This window comes from Emys orbicularis, chromosome 1 (assembly GCF_028017835.1).
Source record: "Emys orbicularis isolate rEmyOrb1 chromosome 1, rEmyOrb1.hap1, whole genome shotgun sequence".
Classification (NCBI taxonomy): domain Eukaryota; kingdom Metazoa; phylum Chordata; order Testudines; family Emydidae; genus Emys; species Emys orbicularis.
This window is the reverse complement of record NC_088683.1, coordinates 54,583,681-54,604,380: the sequence shown is the minus strand read 5'-3', so window position 1 is coordinate 54,604,380 and position 20,700 is coordinate 54,583,681. Positions and strand designations below refer to the sequence as shown.

At 37.9% G+C, this 20,700-nt stretch overlaps 2 protein-coding genes across 2 annotated transcripts in view; one reads left to right on the top strand and one right to left on the bottom strand.

The window, feature by feature from the left end:
- The window catches only part of IMMP2L (inner mitochondrial membrane peptidase subunit 2), an 858,080-nt gene that overhangs the window by 425,350 nt on the left and 412,030 nt on the right, over positions 1-20,700 (bottom strand). The gene's annotated exons all lie outside the window — the stretch shown is intronic.
- On the top strand, positions 3,016-5,142 carry LRRN3 (leucine rich repeat neuronal 3). Its single transcript, XM_065423244.1, has one exon. It carries the CDS (start codon positions 3,016-3,018, stop codon positions 5,140-5,142), a length of 2,127 nt encoding a protein of 708 aa, XP_065279316.1.

Here is a 20,700-nt window from a genome sequence, read left to right as displayed (position 1 = left end):
TGTCTTCTTGAAGATTTCCAAAGATCAATGTCTTTTTTTTTTAAGTGGGCAATGCATCCCTATGTTAAAGTATAATTAAAAGTGTTCATTTTTAAACATTTTCTCTAATATATATCTACGTACTTGTTTTAGGTTTGTCATGTTTTATACCATGGTGCTCGTGGGAGAACTGTGTCATTCAAAAGCCCTAACTCAACACATTTCCGACAACATTGTATTATCAAAATTTCCACCAACCAGAAGAGCTGGAGCTGGAGAGGGAGTGGGCAGTGCCACCCCCTATCATGCCACAGAGGGTCACACCATTGAAATTATGATTCTGTAGATTTTTATGAATCAAATGATATCTCCTTTACCTTTCTGTCACTAACTTGCCCAAAGAATGAGATTTTATTCCATTATGCTTCCAGACTATAAATTAGTAATGTGAGGATTTGCCTAGGCAGTGCGCAGTAGCAGGGTCCACATGGAGACTTCGTTTGTGGCATGCTGGTGTACTGTATATTTAACTACCCAGCTTTTCGCACGCTAACTCTCCATCTAGATAAGCCCATAGTTACAAGAACTAACTGACCAGCCATATGTTTATTTCTTTGTAAATCTAACGTTTACCTCATTTCAAGAAATGAAGGAACAGATTATATTTTGATTATTTTATTTTGTACCTGTGTTTCTTTGCATTTCAGGATGATCTGAACCATTGCCGTAAAATGTAGTATAAAACTGCAAAACAGCAGACTGTTTTCTATATGTTTAGCTCACACATTTTCTGTTCATTTTATTAATATAGTTATATTGTAAAGTTAAGTGATGAAAAAACTTTACATGTATTAAAAGAGCAGACCTCAAAAACTTGGCAAATGTCTTAGATAATTAATTATTTGCACTTATTTAACCATGGTATTTACAGTAATCAAGGTATTTGCTGGAGTAAGTGTGAGGAAGTTGAAGAGGATGCTGAAGATACTAAAGCAACCTTATCTATTTATCTTAAATAAAACTGACAACTTTTTAAGAGACACCATTGTACCACAAAAAAACCAAATCACATATATTTGTTAATGCAAGCAACTAAAATTATATACAGTATTGAATGGATAAGATGCAAATAAGAAACAGAAGGCAAATATTTTAAAACAAGGATAATATAGGTATTAACTTAGAACTTAAGTAAGTGGATTGGACACAAGATCAATAGGCATTCCTTCTAAAGCAGAAAAAGGAAAGGATGGAGAAACCGCAATATGCCTCTCTTGCTTACTTCAGCAATTTTAATTTGAGATAGCTTTTATCACTAGCAGAACACATACTAGTTATCTGTAATGTGTAAGTCAGTTTTATAGATAAGGACTTAGTGCCAACAAATAGCGGGAAAACAGCCAAATCAGATGCTAGTTCAGATTTTATATGCTTTACATCTCTGAAGACAGGAACCTTTTGCCAAGTGTGTAGTGTTTCCATCTGTCCATACCAGTGACATTTCAAAATGCATTTATCAATATCAATGAAGCATTGACCTTACCTTAATGTTTGTAAACTATGCCACTGTGAATTTTAATACTAGAAGTAAAAGGCAAAGTGAGAAATAAATGTATAAAGTATGGTTGATTCCACAGACACACACTGTATGGTGAGCTTTGGTACACAGTCTGCTATTTTAAAATAAATGCAGTAGTGTGTCCCATTTCATGCATAAAGACATCAAAACTTTCTCACAATATAGTTTTGAATGTGCTCAAAGCAGTTTCTTTAAGAGGGAAAGAGCTACCATACATCTGCTGACAGGATATATTTTAAAATATGATTCTACAAGATGATTAGCACATCTCAGAAGGCAGTGAGAGCCCTCAGTACCCACTGAAGTCAGTGAGGACTGTGGAGACTCGGCACCTTAATGGAGGAGCTCAGACTCTGAGTTGAAAGCATTATCAGCTAAGTGTGCCTTTTTTTTCCTGACTGCAATAAAGGCGCTTTCCCTTTGTTATCCTAATGCAATGTAAGATTTTTCAAGTAAAAATAAGACAGGCAGTAATTAGAATTTCCCAATATGACAAACAATTTATTACAAGGTACACTTTCCCCTCCAATGACATCTTTAAAAATTCAAGCTTGCTCCCAGAATAGCAGCTATAAAAGGAATTAGGAAAAGATAAAACCTGGGGATTATCAATTTTGTATATTACTGTATAAATATCTCATGGGCAGGTCTCAGGATTCACTCATTTTGGGTGTATATTAATGCAACTGTTCCTTTTTCCTTGATTACATATACATTATGTTCTTTATATTTATAAACTCTGTGTTCAAAGAGTAAAAATTCATACTCTGCAAAAATTAGCTCAGTGGTTAGGTTTTCAAAGCCAATATAGCAGAATGTGCTTTTAGTGATAGCAGGAAAGAAAAATATTCTAAAGTAGCCTGAAATATGTGGAAAAACCTTAGTGATATATTTTGTTTATTATTCTTTGGATCTTCAGCTTGCTATATTACTATATTAACTTTATTTATGCTGAACAGATGCCACTGCAATACTCCAGAAACCACAGCCATTTTCTTTTCTTACATGCAATAATTAATATTATAGAGAGATGGCTAAATTATTTTATAGCCTTATAGTTTTTTCATACTAATTATTTCCTCTTCTTATATTTTAGGTCATCCTGTCATTTCTGCCAACACTAATCAATCATGGGATCTGAAGTTAATACTAGTAAATAAATGAATTGCTTAATTGTCTACGACCATCTATACATGCTTCATCATCACAAATCTTATCAGTTTTATGGCATCAAGGAGACAGTGACCTTCATGTCCACAACATGCCTGTTATCATTGGACAAGGTGGTTACGAAGTTATCACTTATTTTCAGGAAGAAAGTCTTTGTGCTTCTTTGGCATTCATCATTTGACAAATGCAAGTATTTGTTTTATCAAGTGACCAGCTCTTACTGAAGTTAAAAACTGCATCTGTGGTATCCTGAAGGGCCCATTACTTTTCTGAAGACTTGAGCTAAAATGAAGGACATGCCACTCAAAATTCATTTTCTACTTGGCCTAGCTATCACTGCATTTGTACAAGCTGTAGATAAAAAGGTAGACTGCCCTCAGTCATGTACCTGTGAGATCAGACCTTGGTTTACCCCAAGATCCATATACATGGAAGCTCCAACAGTGGACTGTAATGATTTAGGCCTTGTTAATTTCCCAACGAGACTGCCTGCTGACACACAGGTTCTACTTCTACAGACAAACAACATTGCAAAAATTGAACACTCAGTAGACTTCCCAGTGAACCTTACTGGTCTTGATTTATCTCAAAACAATTTATCCTCAGTGATCAGTATTAACCTTAGAAAGATGCCACAGCTTCTTTCGGTGTACCTTGAGGAAAACAAACTTACTGAGCTGCCTGAAGAATGTCTGTCTGGACTGAACAATTTACAAGAACTCTACATTAATCACAACTTGCTTTCCACAATTGCATCAGGAGCTTTTATAGGCCTTAATAATCTTCTCAGACTTCATCTCAATTCAAATAGCCTACAGATGATCAACAGTAAGTGGTTTGAAGCTATTCCTAACCTTGAGATTCTCATGATTGGAGAAAATCCGATCATCAAAATTGAAGAAATGAACTTTAAGCCTCTTATCAATCTGCGCAGCCTGGTTTTAGCAGGCATAAATCTCACTCAAATACCTGATAATGCTTTGGTTGGCCTTGACAATTTAGAAAGCATCTCATTTTATGACAATAGATTTGTTAAAGTGCCCCATGTTGCTCTTCAAAAGGTTACAAATCTCAAATTTTTGGATCTAAATAAGAATCCTATTAACAGAATACGAAGAGGAGATTTTAGCAATATGCTGCACCTAAAAGAATTGGGAATTAATAACATGCCTGAACTAATTTCTATAGATAGTCTTGCTGTTGACAACTTGCCAGATTTAAGAAAAATAGAAGCTACCAATAACCCCAGATTATCATACATCCATCCAAATGCTTTCCATAAACTTCCCAAGCTAGAATCACTCATGCTCAATAGTAATGCACTTAGTGCCCTGTACCGTAATACAATAGACTCTTTACCTAACCTCAAGGAAGTCAGTATACACAGCAATCCAATCAGATGTGACTGTGTCATCCGCTGGATTAACATGAATAAAACCAACATTCGATTCATGGAGCCAGATTCATTATTTTGTGTGGATCCTCCAGAATTTCAAGGCCAGAACGTGAGGCAGGTACACTTTAGGGAAATGATGGAAATCTGCCTCCCACTGATAGCGCCTGAAAGTTTTCCCTCAACTCTGGATTTAGAAACTGGCAGCTATGTTTCCTTACACTGCAGAGCAACAGCAGAACCAGAACCTGAAATATACTGGATAACACCATCAGGTCACAAACTTTTGCCTAATACGGTTATTGATAAATACTTTGTCCATTCTGAAGGAACATTAGACATAAGTGATGTTACACAAAAAGAAAGTGGACTATATACATGCATAGCAACTAACCTAGTTGGAGCAGATTTAAAATCAGTTATGATTAAAGTGGATGGTTCCTTCCCCCAAGACAGCAATGGATCTTTGAATATTAAAATAAAAGAAGTGCAATCTAATTCGATTCTGGTGTCTTGGAAAGCAAGATCTAAAATTCTGAAATCCAGCATTAGATGGACTGCATTTCAGAAGACCGAAAACTCTCAGGCTGCACAGAGTGTTCGAATTCCATCTGATATAAAGGTATATAATCTTACTCATCTAAATCCGTCAACTGAATATGAAATTTGTATAGACATTCCCACCATCTACCAGCAGAATAAAAAACAATGTGTCAATGTCACCACAAAAGGATTGGACCTTGCAGTGAAAGATTATGAAAAGACCAACATAATAGAATTCCTTGCCTGCCTTGGAGTTCTCTTGGGAGTCATCTGTGTGATATATCTCTACAGTTGCATCTCACAAGAAATTAACTGCGATGCAGGACACAGCTATTTAAGGAATTACCTGAAGAAACAATCCTTTTCACTCAATGAGCTTTATCCTCCTCTTATCAGTCTTTGGGACACCGGCAAAGAGAAAAGCACATCACTGGAAGTAAAAGCAACTGTGATAGGAGTACCAACGAATATGTCATGAAACACCAGTGTAAACACCAATGTTGGAAAAGCACAAGACTGCAGTTGTGCTAAATAAAAAGGCAAAAAAAAGTATTACTCTTTAGAAATCAGAAGTCTGGGCATTGCTGCTGGTGTTGACAAATGGGAATATGTACTGATTCCGCATAAAAAGGATTTTTAACTAACTGGCTTCTAAGGGTATTGGTCCAACCAAATACAATTACTCCATTTTTTAGAACTTCCATGTGACTTTTCAGTCTGGAATACAGTGCAAGTAGCCAAGAACATTTTCTGTATTTTTTTTTAATTAAGTAATAGTAGAACTGAGCAATACCTCCTCCTGTGCTGTATTACACACACTAGCAGCGTGTTTTTGCAATGACCAGATAAACTAGAATTGACACGTGGTGTAATGAAATGGACAAATTCTGTAGAGTAGACACAGTGAGTATGTGAAACATTTTTTATGAGGAAAAATACATTTTTGATTAAAATCAAAAGAGTTTTTGCCTTGTTTGTTTCTTAAAAAAAGAGAATCCGTCTGGGGGCTCCTCTTTGACAATAAACAAATTCATTTTAATGTCTTATAAAATCTCTCTCTATAAATCTCTTTATATATTTTCCAGTTGAAATGCAGGTTTGACTGCATAGGCAATTTTTGCTGGGTTTTAGGCTGTATAACTGAAATAAACAACACAATAAATACTAATATAAAGTAGTTATCCATACGGCTAAGAAGTAATAACTATATATATTTACCTGTTGGTCATTAAAATACACACAGACACACACACACACACACACCCCTCTTCATCTTCAAGGAGAAACAAACAGGGACCTACTGCTGTCAGCGAATTAGATTTATTTTTTTACTTGGTGTCTGAAGATTGGATTTAATTATTAGACTCAAATAATGTAAATCCAATACTTTGGCTGCAATAAAAAGGCCAATTTAATGATTAACAGTGTCTAATGTTTATGTTGCTTGGTACACAGACTCGCACAATTTTTAACAGAACTGTCGACATTTAGGATCTCTCTGTGGGATCAGAATTCTGTTCTGATACAACAGCAACCATCGCCAATAAAGGGTTTATTAATCTCTCCAGCTTTGAAGATGTGACATGCAAATAACTGAATGATGTTCTGAAATAAAATGAATGCTTGATCCCACTCACAATGACCTTCACGGCAAAATTCCCCTTGTATTCATTGGGAGTAAGGCTGGGCCTTGAAACAGCAAATGGACACTGTTGCTGACTCTAAATTTAAATCCTAATTCTGTTGGAGTAAATCTGACTATTCCTGGATTCAGTGGAAAAAGTAGTCCAAAACTGAAGTATGACATGCTAAAGGAGTGTTGACATCCAGGTGGTAGAAGACAGATGAAGAAGCTATCAGCAAAATTGCTACCTTACTCCAGTTAGTGGTTGTGTATACAAATACAGAGAACTAAGTCAGAAGGAAAAATGGAGTTTCCATTTAGGGAATGAAAAGTGTACATTTAGAGAATTAAAAATTATTAAAATAACATGTAAGTATTTTGCATATGAAACAAAAAATAGGACAAAAAGCATTTTGGTTTTTACTATGCTTTAATATTTTAAAGTATTGTAATCAAATACTTTAATAGATTTTATCTTTCCTAACTCATCTGAAATAAACATTTCTCTGGAATTATTGGCAGCATTTGTGTAGGTCAGAACCCTAACTTTGAAATTCTCCAGTGCTTTCATGTTCATTTTTGTGTGTGTCCACTTGCAAACAGACATTTAACATTTCCACTTATTCATGGCCTGCTGCATAATGCCATTGGCCTGTAAGCATTCCTAATACAGAAAATCATCTCATTTGATATATTACTAATGAATAACTTGCTTTCAAGTTAAAGTTGACACTTTCTGATTAAATCCTAGTTGTTTCTGACCATGTGCAAGCTATTTTCAGAAAGTTGTTTAAAACTAGAAAGGAGAACATGCCAGTACTAATTTTAAAATATCCCAAATTTGGATCTTTATAAATTCAATGTTTTGCTGAACACAAATTTTACAAACCTGATGAATCACTATCACGCACAGGCTGGCATCAGAATTTATCAGCTAGACATGCTCATACATCATAAGAGATTTCAGAACCTTGGACAGAGCTTTTAGAGCCAAGCTATTTATCAAAAACACAGGAGCTGAAATATGACCTATTACAATGCAAGTACTGTATAGGTCAGCAAGAGCTTGCTCATGTATCTTGTATGTTAATCTTTGGAATCTAGCTACATTTAGAACCTGTTACTGATATAGCTCAGAGGTGAGAATCTCATTTGTTTCAAACAACAGTAAGTCAGCACAATGGTATGAAATAGCACACTAAATGAAGACTTAATGGTAAGCACTGAAATGAAAAAAATATTTTTGTTTCAGCTGAATAAATACAGCTGTTCATACCAAATCATCATGCTATTTATTTAAAAATCTAGTCTTGACTTTCTATTAGTGAAGAAAATATGTTTGTTTGGCAAACTAGGAGGGCATTCATTCTCTCCTATAACCCTGATACCTGACGTATATAATACCTAAATGTTGGTCAAAAGCACACCAATCATTTAATATGAAAATATACTTAAACATTTAAATTAGAGATTGATAACTCTATTGCTAGCTGTTCAGATGGAAAATATTCCATGTCTCTTGTGAGAAGGAGAAATTCATTACAATAAAGTGGCTCTGCCAGTCACCTCCCATGTGACCCTAAGCAAGTCACTTCACCACTCCACATCTCATTTTTCCCAGTTCTAATGAACTTTACCTTCCACTGAAAAGCACTTTGATGTCTACCAACAAAAAGTGCTATGTGATAGTTTAGTGTTATTTTTAAATAGGGCAAGGCACTATCCTTAAATAAGCATATATCCATGGACCACAAGAGACCTGGGGAATTCTTTGTGGTGATCTGTAGAACTAAATGTTTTGAGAACCAAGCAAGAGAAAGGGGGGGTTGGGAGCAGGGATGTCCCATGAAAGATCTCTCTCTTGTGATTTGATCTGCAGAATGAAAAGTTTAAAAAAACCCAGCTTTTGATTGTAACTTTTAGGGTTTACTAGTAGGAAACAAATGAGACTGGTTGATTTAGACACTAAAGATAATAACTATATTCCTTTACACAGGTATCATAAATTTCAATATCATTATAGTTTTGTAGGATTCCATCAGAGTGCAAATTTGCTTTAGTCTGAGATTTTCCTGAAACTGACAGGAAAGTGAGTAAGTAGAGTCATATTTTCTTTGATGAAATTCTGTTTACCATAGACATTAAATGGAAAAATCTTTTGGAGATGGGATCATTTAAAAACTTTTATCTGATCTTAATGTTTATATTTACTCACTGGAAGTTTGTTTCAAGGATTTTATTACATAGGCTACATTTTTTCTCAGATCATATTTCTTTGATTAGTTTTGTGTTAAGATGGTGACAGAGCTATATGTATTAACTACTCAACAGCAATGAAACGAAAAAAGGCTGGGCTCAGAATGAGAATGTTATAACCCCATAACTAAGGATGTGCAAAAACCACATTGTCACGTAACTGCACAGTACAGGCACACAGCAGTGCACAGTAACTGCACAGTACAGGCACACACAGCCGTGCACAGTAACTGCACAGTACAGGCACACAGCTGTGCATATAAGCACAAGATGAAGCATGAGGAGCATAACAGGGATCTAAGGCAATCCACACCTGCATTAAAGAGAGCACTGCTGCACAGCCATCAAGTTACTTCTACTCAGAAACAGAAGTCAGACCAAACAGGTGGGGCATGTTGATAAGCGTCTCATTTTGATGTGAAGGATTGCACTTAAACCCATATCTCCTCAGATGCACCCATTCTCACATCCCAAGATCGCCACTGACTTCAATAGATCAGGATTTCACTCCAGCAGATGCACTCCCCATACTTTAAAAAGTTTCCAGTTCAGTGCATAGGTATGTAGTACATAGAAGGTGCCCAGTGAGCCCGTAACCACATTATAAACAATAGTACATTCTCCACTAACAATTTTGACAAAATGGTATTGTGGTATATATCTGTGCTTTAAGCGTAAATTCATTAGCTTTCCTGAATGTCTGAATTAAAAAAGAAAAATTAGTAAGCAAGGAAATTAAAAATTACATTTACACTTCTCAGACAAGGTATGGACTCTCACCCAAAGAGCAACCACAACTTTCCTCTATTCCAGCAGTCACAATGCAAGTGAGCTGAGCTGCCAAAGCTAACACAATACAAATGCACAAGTTAACACCACTAAAGCAAAAAGGCATAATATCTGGAGGTCTCATTTATTCTTCCATCAATTTCCAAACCATGATGAGCGAGTGCGTGCATGCCCACACACACAAGTATAAATTAGCCAAGAAATTATTTACACCACACTTGCAGTTAACTCCTTTAAGAACTAAATTAACAAACAATCTTGAAAAGGCATTCATTAAGGAGATTCCTATGGTGCCATTATAAATCATATAGTCATTGGCCTCCATACATTGCCTTATCTCCTCAAACTTTCACTTACATATGGTTGCATTGGACATATTTTTATAAGATTAACTTTAAAAACTCCTATATAACATTTTCCTCTTTAGGCTACTACTACGTTGCTCTAAGTCCAATGGTGCAGTTAAAGTTGTGGCTGGTTGAGTGAGAGTCATCTTGTTTAAGTAGTGAAAGCTTTATTTTTAAATTCCTAGTTTCTATCACTATTAATATGATTAATTATTTGTATTACCAGAGTGCCTAGAAATCCTAGTCATGAACCAGGACTCCATTGTGCTAGGAGCTGTACAAACACACAACAAATGGTTGTTTTTAACTCAAATGCTCATGAGATAGTATATGCTTAAAATCACCTGAAACTTCAACTCAAAAGCAAAAGTTTTTGGCTGGCTGTTTTCTAATTTTTTAAAAATATTTCTAACCTAGGACTGAGGGGAACAGGAAATGTTATTCGGAGGTGGGAGCAGGCTATTTAACGAATGCCTCCTTCATAAGATTTGCAGGCACAAAGGTCTATTCTTGCATGATACGCAGGAGTGAAGCTTCTCTCCTGCAGATTTTAGAGGGTGCACACTTTGTAGTAGCCTTATATGGCCTACAGAATGGGGAGAGCAAGAGGATTATGGGGAACAGCCAATCAGGGTGTTGCTCATGCCCCTCCTGTGACTCTCCTCTTTCTCCACATTCAGTCCCCTAATAGGATGTGCACAGAAATACAGCTCCATGTGAGTAAGTGTACGAGCCACAGAATATCCTGAAGGGGCTCATTGTGCCCCCATTACCAACCCTTCAACCTGGCTGGCATTAGGAAGCTTGTCAAGACCCCCAAACAAACTGGAGTGGCTGGTGGAAGTCTTGTGCTGTCCTGCATGGAAATTGATGGGGGTCCCTCCCCAGACCCACATGCCTGGGATTTCCAGTGCTCAACCAAACCCTCCTGTCTCCCTGAAAGTCTTAGGAAGCTTCTAAGCTCCCAAAATAAAATGACATCACTGGCCAGCCGATGAACATAAGTAGAATAGGCTGTCTCCCGATGATCCTGTTTAGGCTTGTCAGGGATCTGATGACACTATTTAAGTTTGTCAGGATCTGCCATGCCTAATAAGGGTCTGAATCATTAAAGGTAGTTGTTGTTGCTAAACCTAATGAGGCTTGGTTCAATAACCACACTGAGGCTCACAGCAGGGCAGTGGGGTGCTGCAGAACTTTCCAAGGTCATAGGCATTCACCAAAGGACCTGCAAAAGGGGAGCATTACCCCACTCTACCACCACCCTATGCTCCTCTTTTCCATTATATCCACATGCTCCCATTCCCATTACTGCTGCTCTCCCTCCTCCACCACTTTCCCCACCCAACTGGACTCACCTATAGCCACCTTCACCAATGTCCTTCCCTTCCAAGCTCCATGATTTTCCATCGCCTAACACACTTCCTACAGTCTACCTAAGTTGCATAGGAAGTGAGCACACTAGAAGGTCCTGAGGTTCTTGGGGCTAGTGGGGGGACTCAAAAAGGGAGTAAGGAACCTCAAAGCAGAGAAAGGAGGCAGTGTAAAAGGCAATCACACTAGCTACTTAAATTTCAGCTTCTCAAGGATAGAGAATAGAATTGCTTTACACACACCTTTGCTTCTAAAAAAAATTTAGAGTTTAGAATGCAATATCATAAAATCAGTCTTACCTGACTTTTCACTTACGTGAAATGGTCCCTGTCAAATGGATGAATTCAATAAAATTAATTTTAAATGTCTTCTACTTTCTGTTCTGAAACTAAAATCTGCCAAAAAAGTATTAGAAAAAACTTTCTATTAAATTACACTTTTTGAGTGTCTTAATTTTTAGAGAGATTAACTGATTAACTTCAATTTACATTTTAAGGATTTTTGCTATCTGGCTAAGGCCTACATTTCCCCCCTGCCTTTTATTAAATGAAAGCTTAGATGTTCAGCGCAACTTTGTGCTATTTTAAACTCATCCAAAATTACAATCCAGTCTGATGTTACTATTTAAAATCTTACTAATAAATCCTTATCTGTATTGTGTAGCCCTTAAAGTTTAGTCAATTCTAATCTTTGGTCATATCTATTAGATCTTGATGAAGTGAATCCAGTACATTAGATTTATCTACTTCCATCTATCTACCTTCTTGTCCGTCTCCGCCCACTTCCTCCCGGCTTCTTCTGTAAGGTGGCAAATAAAATTTGAGAATGTTTTGTACTCTGGTGTACACCTCTATTTAAGGTGTCTTATTTCAAGAGCCTCCGGCTTAATTTAGCTTCTGATATAATCCACCAATTTTCAGGCCAGTATTTCTTTGTTTGTGGATTTTAGGTGAAGGGGGGCACAATCAGTTTTACTGTGGAAATTCAGTGGCAATCTTAACTCTACAGTGGTTGTTGTTACATCATGATGAATGCCTTACTTCATATTTACCCAAGGATTTTGTGTAATATGCTCTAAACGGTTCCAGTTCATGACTTTTTTCAGTTTCATGAAATTATATTCCTGAGTTCCTCAGTGCACAGAGAGTGACTCAGATAGTACTTGGGAATGCACAGCTTCCAAATTGCCACAGCAAAAGAAAAGGCAGAATAAGTGACATGGACCAGCAAACTACTGAGTAAATTGTGTCTTCAGTATAGGTCTACATTATGTGACCAGAAACTGCATAATTAATGACATAAATTCAGAACTTTCCCGAGAATTATCTACATTTTAATACTACATTATGGTTTTAACGCTTCAGAGTTTTCTTATCTTATTTTCTACCTAATCTTGCTCTAACTAGCATATTTATTCTGTACACTGTAAGCACAAACCACTAAATAGTTATATTTCATTTTTTCAAAGATGGGAAATGGTATTATGTTACACAATTTTGCTTCTTTTTTGAAATAGTTATCATTCAGGAATCCAATGCATTAAAGCCACTGTTTATTGTAGTTTCAAACTAGTAAATACAGAAGCTGAGTAGGATTTGAAATTGATTTTCCTTATCTTCCTATTTAAGTATCTTCAGTACCAGTAGAGTAAACCTCACTTTGGAATGTGGTACCAACTACAGAAGATGTTAAGGTAGTAGCTGGTTTTAAGATATCAGAAATGGCATTATCAAAGACATAAGACTGAAAAGTCTTGTTGATGCAGTTTTTCAATAGAACACCAATAATACCTGACTTCTTTCTGTTGGGCTGATATTACTATGTTGATGAATACTGTGTTCTGTTGATATAAGGTTTAAACTCTACTTCCTGGTAGCTGCATTTCACATCAGAACTCTGGCATACATTTGGGCAAACACTGCTTAAATACTAGTAAACATCTCACATATATTTTAGTTTAGGTAACTGCCAAATGCAGCCAGAATATAACTCCAGTTATTACACAAAAGCCTTGGATTAGATAAAAATACACCCAACAGACTGATGAAAAGGGCACCTAAATATATGTTTAAGTCATTCTTAACAACATATTTTTCCATTACTCACAAATTGTAAATGATCTTTATTAATAAAAGAATGAGTCAGTAGATGGGAAAACACACTTCTGTTTCCCAAGACATGATTTTCTGGTCTCTCAGATGACTCCGACTAAGAATAGGGTTTTTAACATTTTTACATTTTAAAAAGTAGATAACTATTAATTTGATAAGCCAGAGTGGGCCAACAGTTAGCTAAGGACTAGAGTGTGACAATATAATCTGATCTGTTCTACTGCCCCTAAAGCAGCCTGGGAGCAAGACTGAGAATCTTAATCTCCCTCCCAGTTTCCCTGCTGTTCCAGGGAGGGAGTAAACTGTGCTGGGTATTCACTGGCTGGTGTGTTAGGAGGATGGGTGAAAGGGGGCGGAAGTGGGGGTGGAGCCAAAGCTCTGATCGTGATCAGGAGCAGCGCCAGGGTTTTTGCCGCCCTAGGCGGCAGCGCTCCTCCACAGTAATCAGCGGCAGCTCCTCCTCTGAAGCTGCGTTCTCGGCAGCGGGGGTCCTTCCGCTCCGGGTCTTCGGGGCACTTCGGCGGCGGGTCCCAGAGCGAGTGAAGGACCCGCCGCCGAATTGCCGCCGAAGACCCAGAGCGGAAGAAGCCCCTTGCCGCCGAAATTCTGCAGAGGGCAGTGAAATGCGACCCCCCACACATCCTGCCGCCCTAGGCAACCGCCTAGGGTCGCCTAGTGGAAGTGCCAGCCCTGGTCATGATCTGCAAAGACCATTGTCCCATCCCATCGCTTTGACGATGTCACGTCTCTCGTTGCATCCCTCCACTGCCTCCTTCTTCTTTGCCATATTCTAAGCTACTTGTCTTCACTGTCAAGGTCTGACCCTACCTAACATCTCTCATTCAGTATTGAAAGGTTGACTCCCACCTCCAATCAGCCAATGATGCCAGCCTGCATTGCCCACTTGTTAAGTTTTCAAACAAGCACCTTTGTGTTCTTCCATGCTGCCTCTTATGAATGGGAGGCTTTCCCCATAAACACCTGCAAAACTAATGGATTATCCTCCTTCAAATCCCTGCTTAAAACTTTCCTTTCCCATTATGCCAACAAAAAAAAACAAAAACTTGACAATGGCTAGTATAAAGATGTGCTGAGATCACAGCCTATCATGTTGATATAGTCTCATTGCTTCCTTGTAACTCCCTGTTGGTTTATATCCATCTGTTGTCTCTTGTCTTATACTTAGAGTATAATCTCTTTGGGGCAAAGGTTGTCATTTTGTTCTGTGTTTGTACAGCACCTAGCACAATGAGGTCCTGACCAAAACTAGGGCTCCTAAGCACTATGGTAATACAAATAATAATAATAATAAACAACATTCCCTGCTCCTTCCTCCCAATTGCTTCCCCTCCCCTTTCCCCACACTGCACAGCCTGCTTTCCCTTTAAGAAGGGGTTTTAAAAGTTTGGCTTTTTAATGTTGTTCGGTGCCCTGTTACAGTATGACTGAAACTGTTCTAGTTAAAATAAAATTGCTTTATAGAATAATACAATATATATGAATATATGCCCAATTTCAAAGCCCTAGTTCCCCTCTGGGAACCTATCCTTTACTCACCATGTGCAAATATTATTAGTATCATCAATGAAATATTTCATTATATCCTCTAGTATGCAAAACATATTGCTCTGCTGCAAATGTTGTAAAGAAAGCATCTTTGACAACCAGCCTGCATCCTGAGAGAGGATGAAACTGGAGGTAAGACACAGGATTGATAGTAGGGAAACCTATGTTTACCCATCAGTAAAATGGGGCATTATTATATGACAATTATACTTTCCTACCACACAGGGATGCTGTGAACCTTAGTCTACTAATATTTGTGAGACACTCAGCTGCAGTGGCAATGGTTTCAATAAAATAGTTTAACAGCAGCCATCATAACTAAAGATTGAAATGTAATTTTTTGGAAGCAATACAAAGAAATCTCTCTAAAACACAGTCACTTCTATTTACTCAAGAGAAGTCTGAATGCATTATTTGATGCTGTCATTCATAATTATTACTTATAGTGCTATAGGTGTTCATGGCAATTTATTGACAAACAAAATAAGGCTACTCCTGCAATGAGGAACATTAAGTATAAATTAATCTAGTTTAATGCTCAATATTTCTGTTGCTCTTATGCTTTCTGCAGAAGGATATAGGAAATGGATTTTGCCATATCAAGCCCAGTGGCCTTCCTCTGGCATTGGTTCAATGCCTCAGAGGAAGACAAAAATCCCACAATGCATCTGACCAACTGATTCCTGCAACCAGATGGTGCCCTGAAGCAATACATTTGATTACTCTTATCTTAGCTTACATGTCTACAAAGTTATTTTTATTTTAAAATTACCCAGTTGCAACATCTGACACTAAAATCTTGTGCATATTCCACAGACTGACTAAATGCTGTGTGAAGAAGTGTTTTTATATGGTTGAAATTTTTCTGGCATTAACTTCATTGAGTGACTTCTTATTCTCTAACTCTATAAAACAGTGTGAAAAGAGTAAATAAAATGTATGTGATTAAATTCTATTCATGAGTAAAAGTCCACTAGAATTCTCATGCTATCACCAGGAAATGCATAATATCATTAGATCAAAGACAAAGCAGATTCAAAAATGCATATCTATATGGCAAAAAGTAGTAGTGGGACTTGCCAGTGATTAAAGGAAACTGACCTTACAGTGGCTGATTGACCATACAGTAGTACACCGAGTACAAGAAGCCTCATTGCTATAAAACTGTATTTCATTGCTAAAACCACGACATTTTCTGAAAACAAAAATGGGCTTCTACCTGGTTAAGGCAATGTCTTTCAAAAGCCACTTTTGCAAATGAAGAGGAAAAACTGCAAACAAAAGTAATGCAATTCCATCTACTTGATTGCAACACTATCACAGAGGGATACAAAACTGCAATTGTTATAGCAAAAAGCTTTCCAATCTCCAGAAGAAAGAAATGGATTGATCTGAAGAAAGGAAAACTACAGAGATGGCTCCCAAATGATCAGAAATCTGGACTGTGTTTTTAGAATAATGGAAAGCACTCGCAAACTTCTGCTATGAAAATGCCTGCAGTGATACAGCTTTTGCCCACTGCCTCCCATGTAATTATTATGAGCATTTTCAGAGCAATCAGAACCCGAGCAAAACCGAAAAATGGTGACAATGGACTTTCCTTTTACTCCTAGTTACACAAAAATATATTTAACAAGCTCAAAGTCTTGCTTCCATGGAAAATAGAAAATGAAAAAGCCTGTCTCACTAAAGAAAATCCAGCAAAGCACTTACACATGGTCATAATGCTAAGCACATGGATAGTCTCACTTACATCTGTGGGACTACTCACATGCTTAACACTGCACACATGCTTAAGTACTTTATTGGGAAGGAATCTACATGCTGTCTCTAATCTTCAAATTCATAGCTGTTGACAACTATGGGAGTTCTACCATAGACTGAGACATCTACAGACTTACTATTGCAAGTGTATGTATAAAGCTACACAAGCCCTTATTCCACATCATATAGTTGGGAGGTTGGGGGGGGGGGGCGGGTTTGGTAATATAAGAGCATAATTTTCTCAGTAAATCTTTAAAGCAATCATCCAGTAGTTTTTAGGCAGTCACAACACATAACTGTGTGTTTAATGTGAAGTAATAAAATCCTTGTGGAAATATTTTATTATTTAAGGTAGAGTTAAAACACACCATATAGTCTGCCATATTGTGTTCCCTTACTTATGCTACAGAAAAATGTGTCTACAATAAACTACTATCACTACTATTTTCCACAGCCAATGAAAAAATACTTTAAGCACATTTATAGTAGCAGAACAGATTTTTTTCTCCAAATTTATTTTTTATGCCATATTTCTTCCCAATCTCAGACAATGCAAATGCAATCATGGTTAACAGAGTCATGAAACTGAAAATAACAGAAAACTATGCTGGGCTCTAGAGAGAGATTAAATTACAATCTCATTTTTCTGAGTGATGAAGGTGCAGTGTCAAAAGCAGTTTTATTTCTATCCTCCTTGACCCTCACTAACTTTTCAACATGTCTAAATCTATCTTGAGTTGATTGGAAATGGGTGTGGATTGTTTTGAGAGCTGCAATAATATAGTCAAACAATCTGAGCTGCTTCAAATTCCCAGAAGCTGGGAATGGGTGACAGGGGATAGATCACTTGATGATTCCCTGTTCTGTTCATTCCCTCTGGGGCACCTGGCATTTGCCACTGTCCGAAGACAGGATACTGGGCTAGATGGACCTTTGGTCTGACCCAGTATGGCCATTCTTATGTTCTTATGAGAATCAGCAAAGTTTAGCTTGAATTGTCACACCTCCAAGATTTTTTAAAAGCATTTTGGAGATATTTCTCTTGTGTTTGTTTACATGTGTTGATATCATAAACACATATTATAATCCAGTATACAAACATTAATTCTTCCTGAATGAACAGATTCCTTTCACTAAATGTTTCTCTCCTTTAGTCTATTGTGCACATGCATAAGAGGGTGACGGTTTAATAAACAAACAAAAAACAAAAGGCTCTGAATTTCTTTCAACATATTGCCTTCTATCTAGTACACACCCTGCCTCTGCCTGCTGTAATTCATACAGAAGATAGTTTAATACAAAGGGCTGCCTGCCTTTATTGCACAAAGGAAATACTACATCATTCATTCTTTCAATATCTAGAAATAACGTGTGCTTTCATGCATCAGAAAATGCTTCCAATTTTGTGACTCTCTCTCTCTATGTAAGAAAAATAAGAAAAAGCAAATTTAACTATCAAAAATAATCCTGAAGATATAATTTAATTTACCTATAATAAATGAATAATGCACTTAATCTACCAAATACTTAAACTAACTTTAAAGGTCTGATTTATACCTTCAGAACCAAGGGTATTACTTAAGACTATAGTCTCCCCTTCTGCAGAGAAATCACTGGAAGGGAATATTCTTTAAAAAAAATCTAGAGTTTAAATAGATCTCAGTTCTCCACTCAACAGGGAAGGTGTATGAAGCCCCACCAAGAAAGTAAGCCTGCTAATTACATTGGGCCTGAGGATCTATGGATAAACCCTGCTGACCTTAAGTACCTTATGCAATGTGCATGCGTTCTCCATGATGCTGCCTGGCCTCCTCTTCCTTCCTTTCATCATGTATTCTCTAACAGCTGCACATTTTTTTAATAATATATTTGTAAGGTCTGATCCTGCAAACACTTACATACATACTTAACTATATGTGTGCCAATAGTCACAATGAAGTCAGTTTTATTATTCCTATGCATAAAGTGAAGCATGTGTGTAACTTAAGCATGTGGTTCTGGCGGATCAAGGCTTTAGTGATTTTTTTACATGAAATCTAACAAACAAACAAACATTAAGCCTTAAAATTAACTTGCACAAATAAACAGAACTAATGTCAAACTGTGGTACCTTAGAATCATAGAAGATAAGAGTTGGAAGAGACCTCATGAGGTCATCTAGTCCAAACCCCTGCTTAGAGCAAGACCAACACCAACTAAATCATCCCAGCCAGGGCTTTGTCAAGATGGGTCTTAAAAATCTTTAAGGATGGAGATTCCACCACCTCCCTAGGTAACCCATTCCAGTGCTTCACCACCCTCCTAGTGAAATAATGTTTCCTAATATCCAACCTAGACCTCCCGCACTGCAACTTGAGACCATTGCTCCTTGTTCAGTCATCTGCCACCACTGAGAACAGCCAAGCTCCATCCTCTTTGGAACCCCCCTTCAGGTAGCTGAAGGCTGCTATCAAATTCCCCCTCACTCTTCTCTTCTGCAGACTAAACAAGCCCAGTTCCTTCGCCTATTCTCATAAGTCATGTGCCGCAACCCCCTGATCATTTTTGTTGCCCTCCACTGGACTCTCTCCAATTTATCCACATTCTTTCTGAAGTGTGGGGCCCAAAATTGGACGCAATACTCCAGATGTGGCTTCACCAGTGCCAAATAGAGGGGAATAATCACTTCCCTCAATCTGCTGGCAATGCTCCTACTAATGCAGCCCAATATACGGTTAGCCTTCTTGGCAACAAGGGCACACTGCTGACTCATATTCAGCTTCTCATCCGCTGTAATCTCCAGGTCCTTTTCTGCAGAACTGCTGATTAGCCAGTTGGTCCCCAGCCTGCAGCGGTGCATGGGATTCTTCTGTACTAAGTGCAGGACTCTGAAATTGTCCTTGGTGAACCTCATCAGATTTCTTTTGGCCCAATCCTCCAATTTGTCTAGGTCACTCTGGACCCTATCCCTACCCTCCAGCGTATCTACCTCTCTCCACATCTTAGTGTCATCTGCGAACTTGCTGAGGGTGCAATCCATCCTATCCTCCAGATCATTAATGAATACATTGAACAAAACCGACCCTAGGACCAATGCTTGGGGCACTCCGCTTGATACTGGCTGCCAACTAGACATGGAGCTATTGATTACTACCCATTGAGCCCGATGATCTAGCCAGCTTTCTATCCACCTTATAGTTCATTCATCCAGCCCATATTTCTTTAACTTGCTGGCAAGAATACTGTGGGAGACCATGTCAAAAGCTTTGCTAAAGTCAAGGAATAACATGTCCACTGCTTTCCCCTCATCCACAGAGCCAGTTATCTCCTCGCAGAAGGCAATTAGGTTAGTCAGGCATGACTTGCCCTTGGTGAATCCATGCTGACTGTTCCTGATCACTTTCCTCTCCTCTAAGCACTTCAAAATTGATTCCTTGAGGACCTGCTCCATGATTTTTCCAAGGACTGAGGTGAGGCTGACTGGCCTGTAGTTCCCCGGATCCTCCTTCTTCCCTTTTTTAAAGATGGGCACTACATTTGCCTTTTTCCAGTCATCCGGGACCTCCCCCGATCGCCATGAGTTTTCAAAGATAATGGCCAATGGCTCTGCAATCACATCCGCCAACTCCTTTAGCACCCTCGGATGCAGTGCATCCGGCTCCATGGACTTGTGCTCATCCAACTTTTCTAAATAGTCCTGAACCACTTCTTTCTCCACAGAGGGCTGGTCACCTCCTCCCCATGCTGTGCTGCCCAGTGCAGCAGTCTGCGAGCTGACCTTGTTTGTGAAGACAGAGGCAAAAAAAGCATTGAGTACATTAGCTTTTTCCACATCCTCTGTCACTAGGTCGCCTCCTCCATTCAGTAAGGGGTCCACACTTTCCTTACCCTTCTTGTTACTCTTAACATCCTTTGCTAGCTGCAACTCCAAGTGTATGCCTGAGCAATATTTTTATACTCCTTCATGGTCATTTGTCCAATCTTCCATTTCTTGTAAGCTTCTTTTATACTAATAATCTTGTTCATTAGAGCTAATCAAAACTTGGAATTTCTGTTCCTTTCCAACATTATGAGAAATATTTTCATTCCAAAACAGAATGAAAAGTCAATATTTCAAAGTTTCCCATGAATCAAAATTTCCAAAAATGAACAAATCAAAAATTCATTTCAGGTCAATCGAAGCATTTTGTTTCAATGTCAACTTTGTTTAATTTAATTGTATATAT

What these genes read in the sequence shown, in the direction of transcription:
- LRRN3 (XM_065423244.1), top strand. Translation starts at nt 3,016, where the DNA reads ATGAAGGACATGCCACTCAAAATTCATTTTCTACTTGGCCTAGCTATC.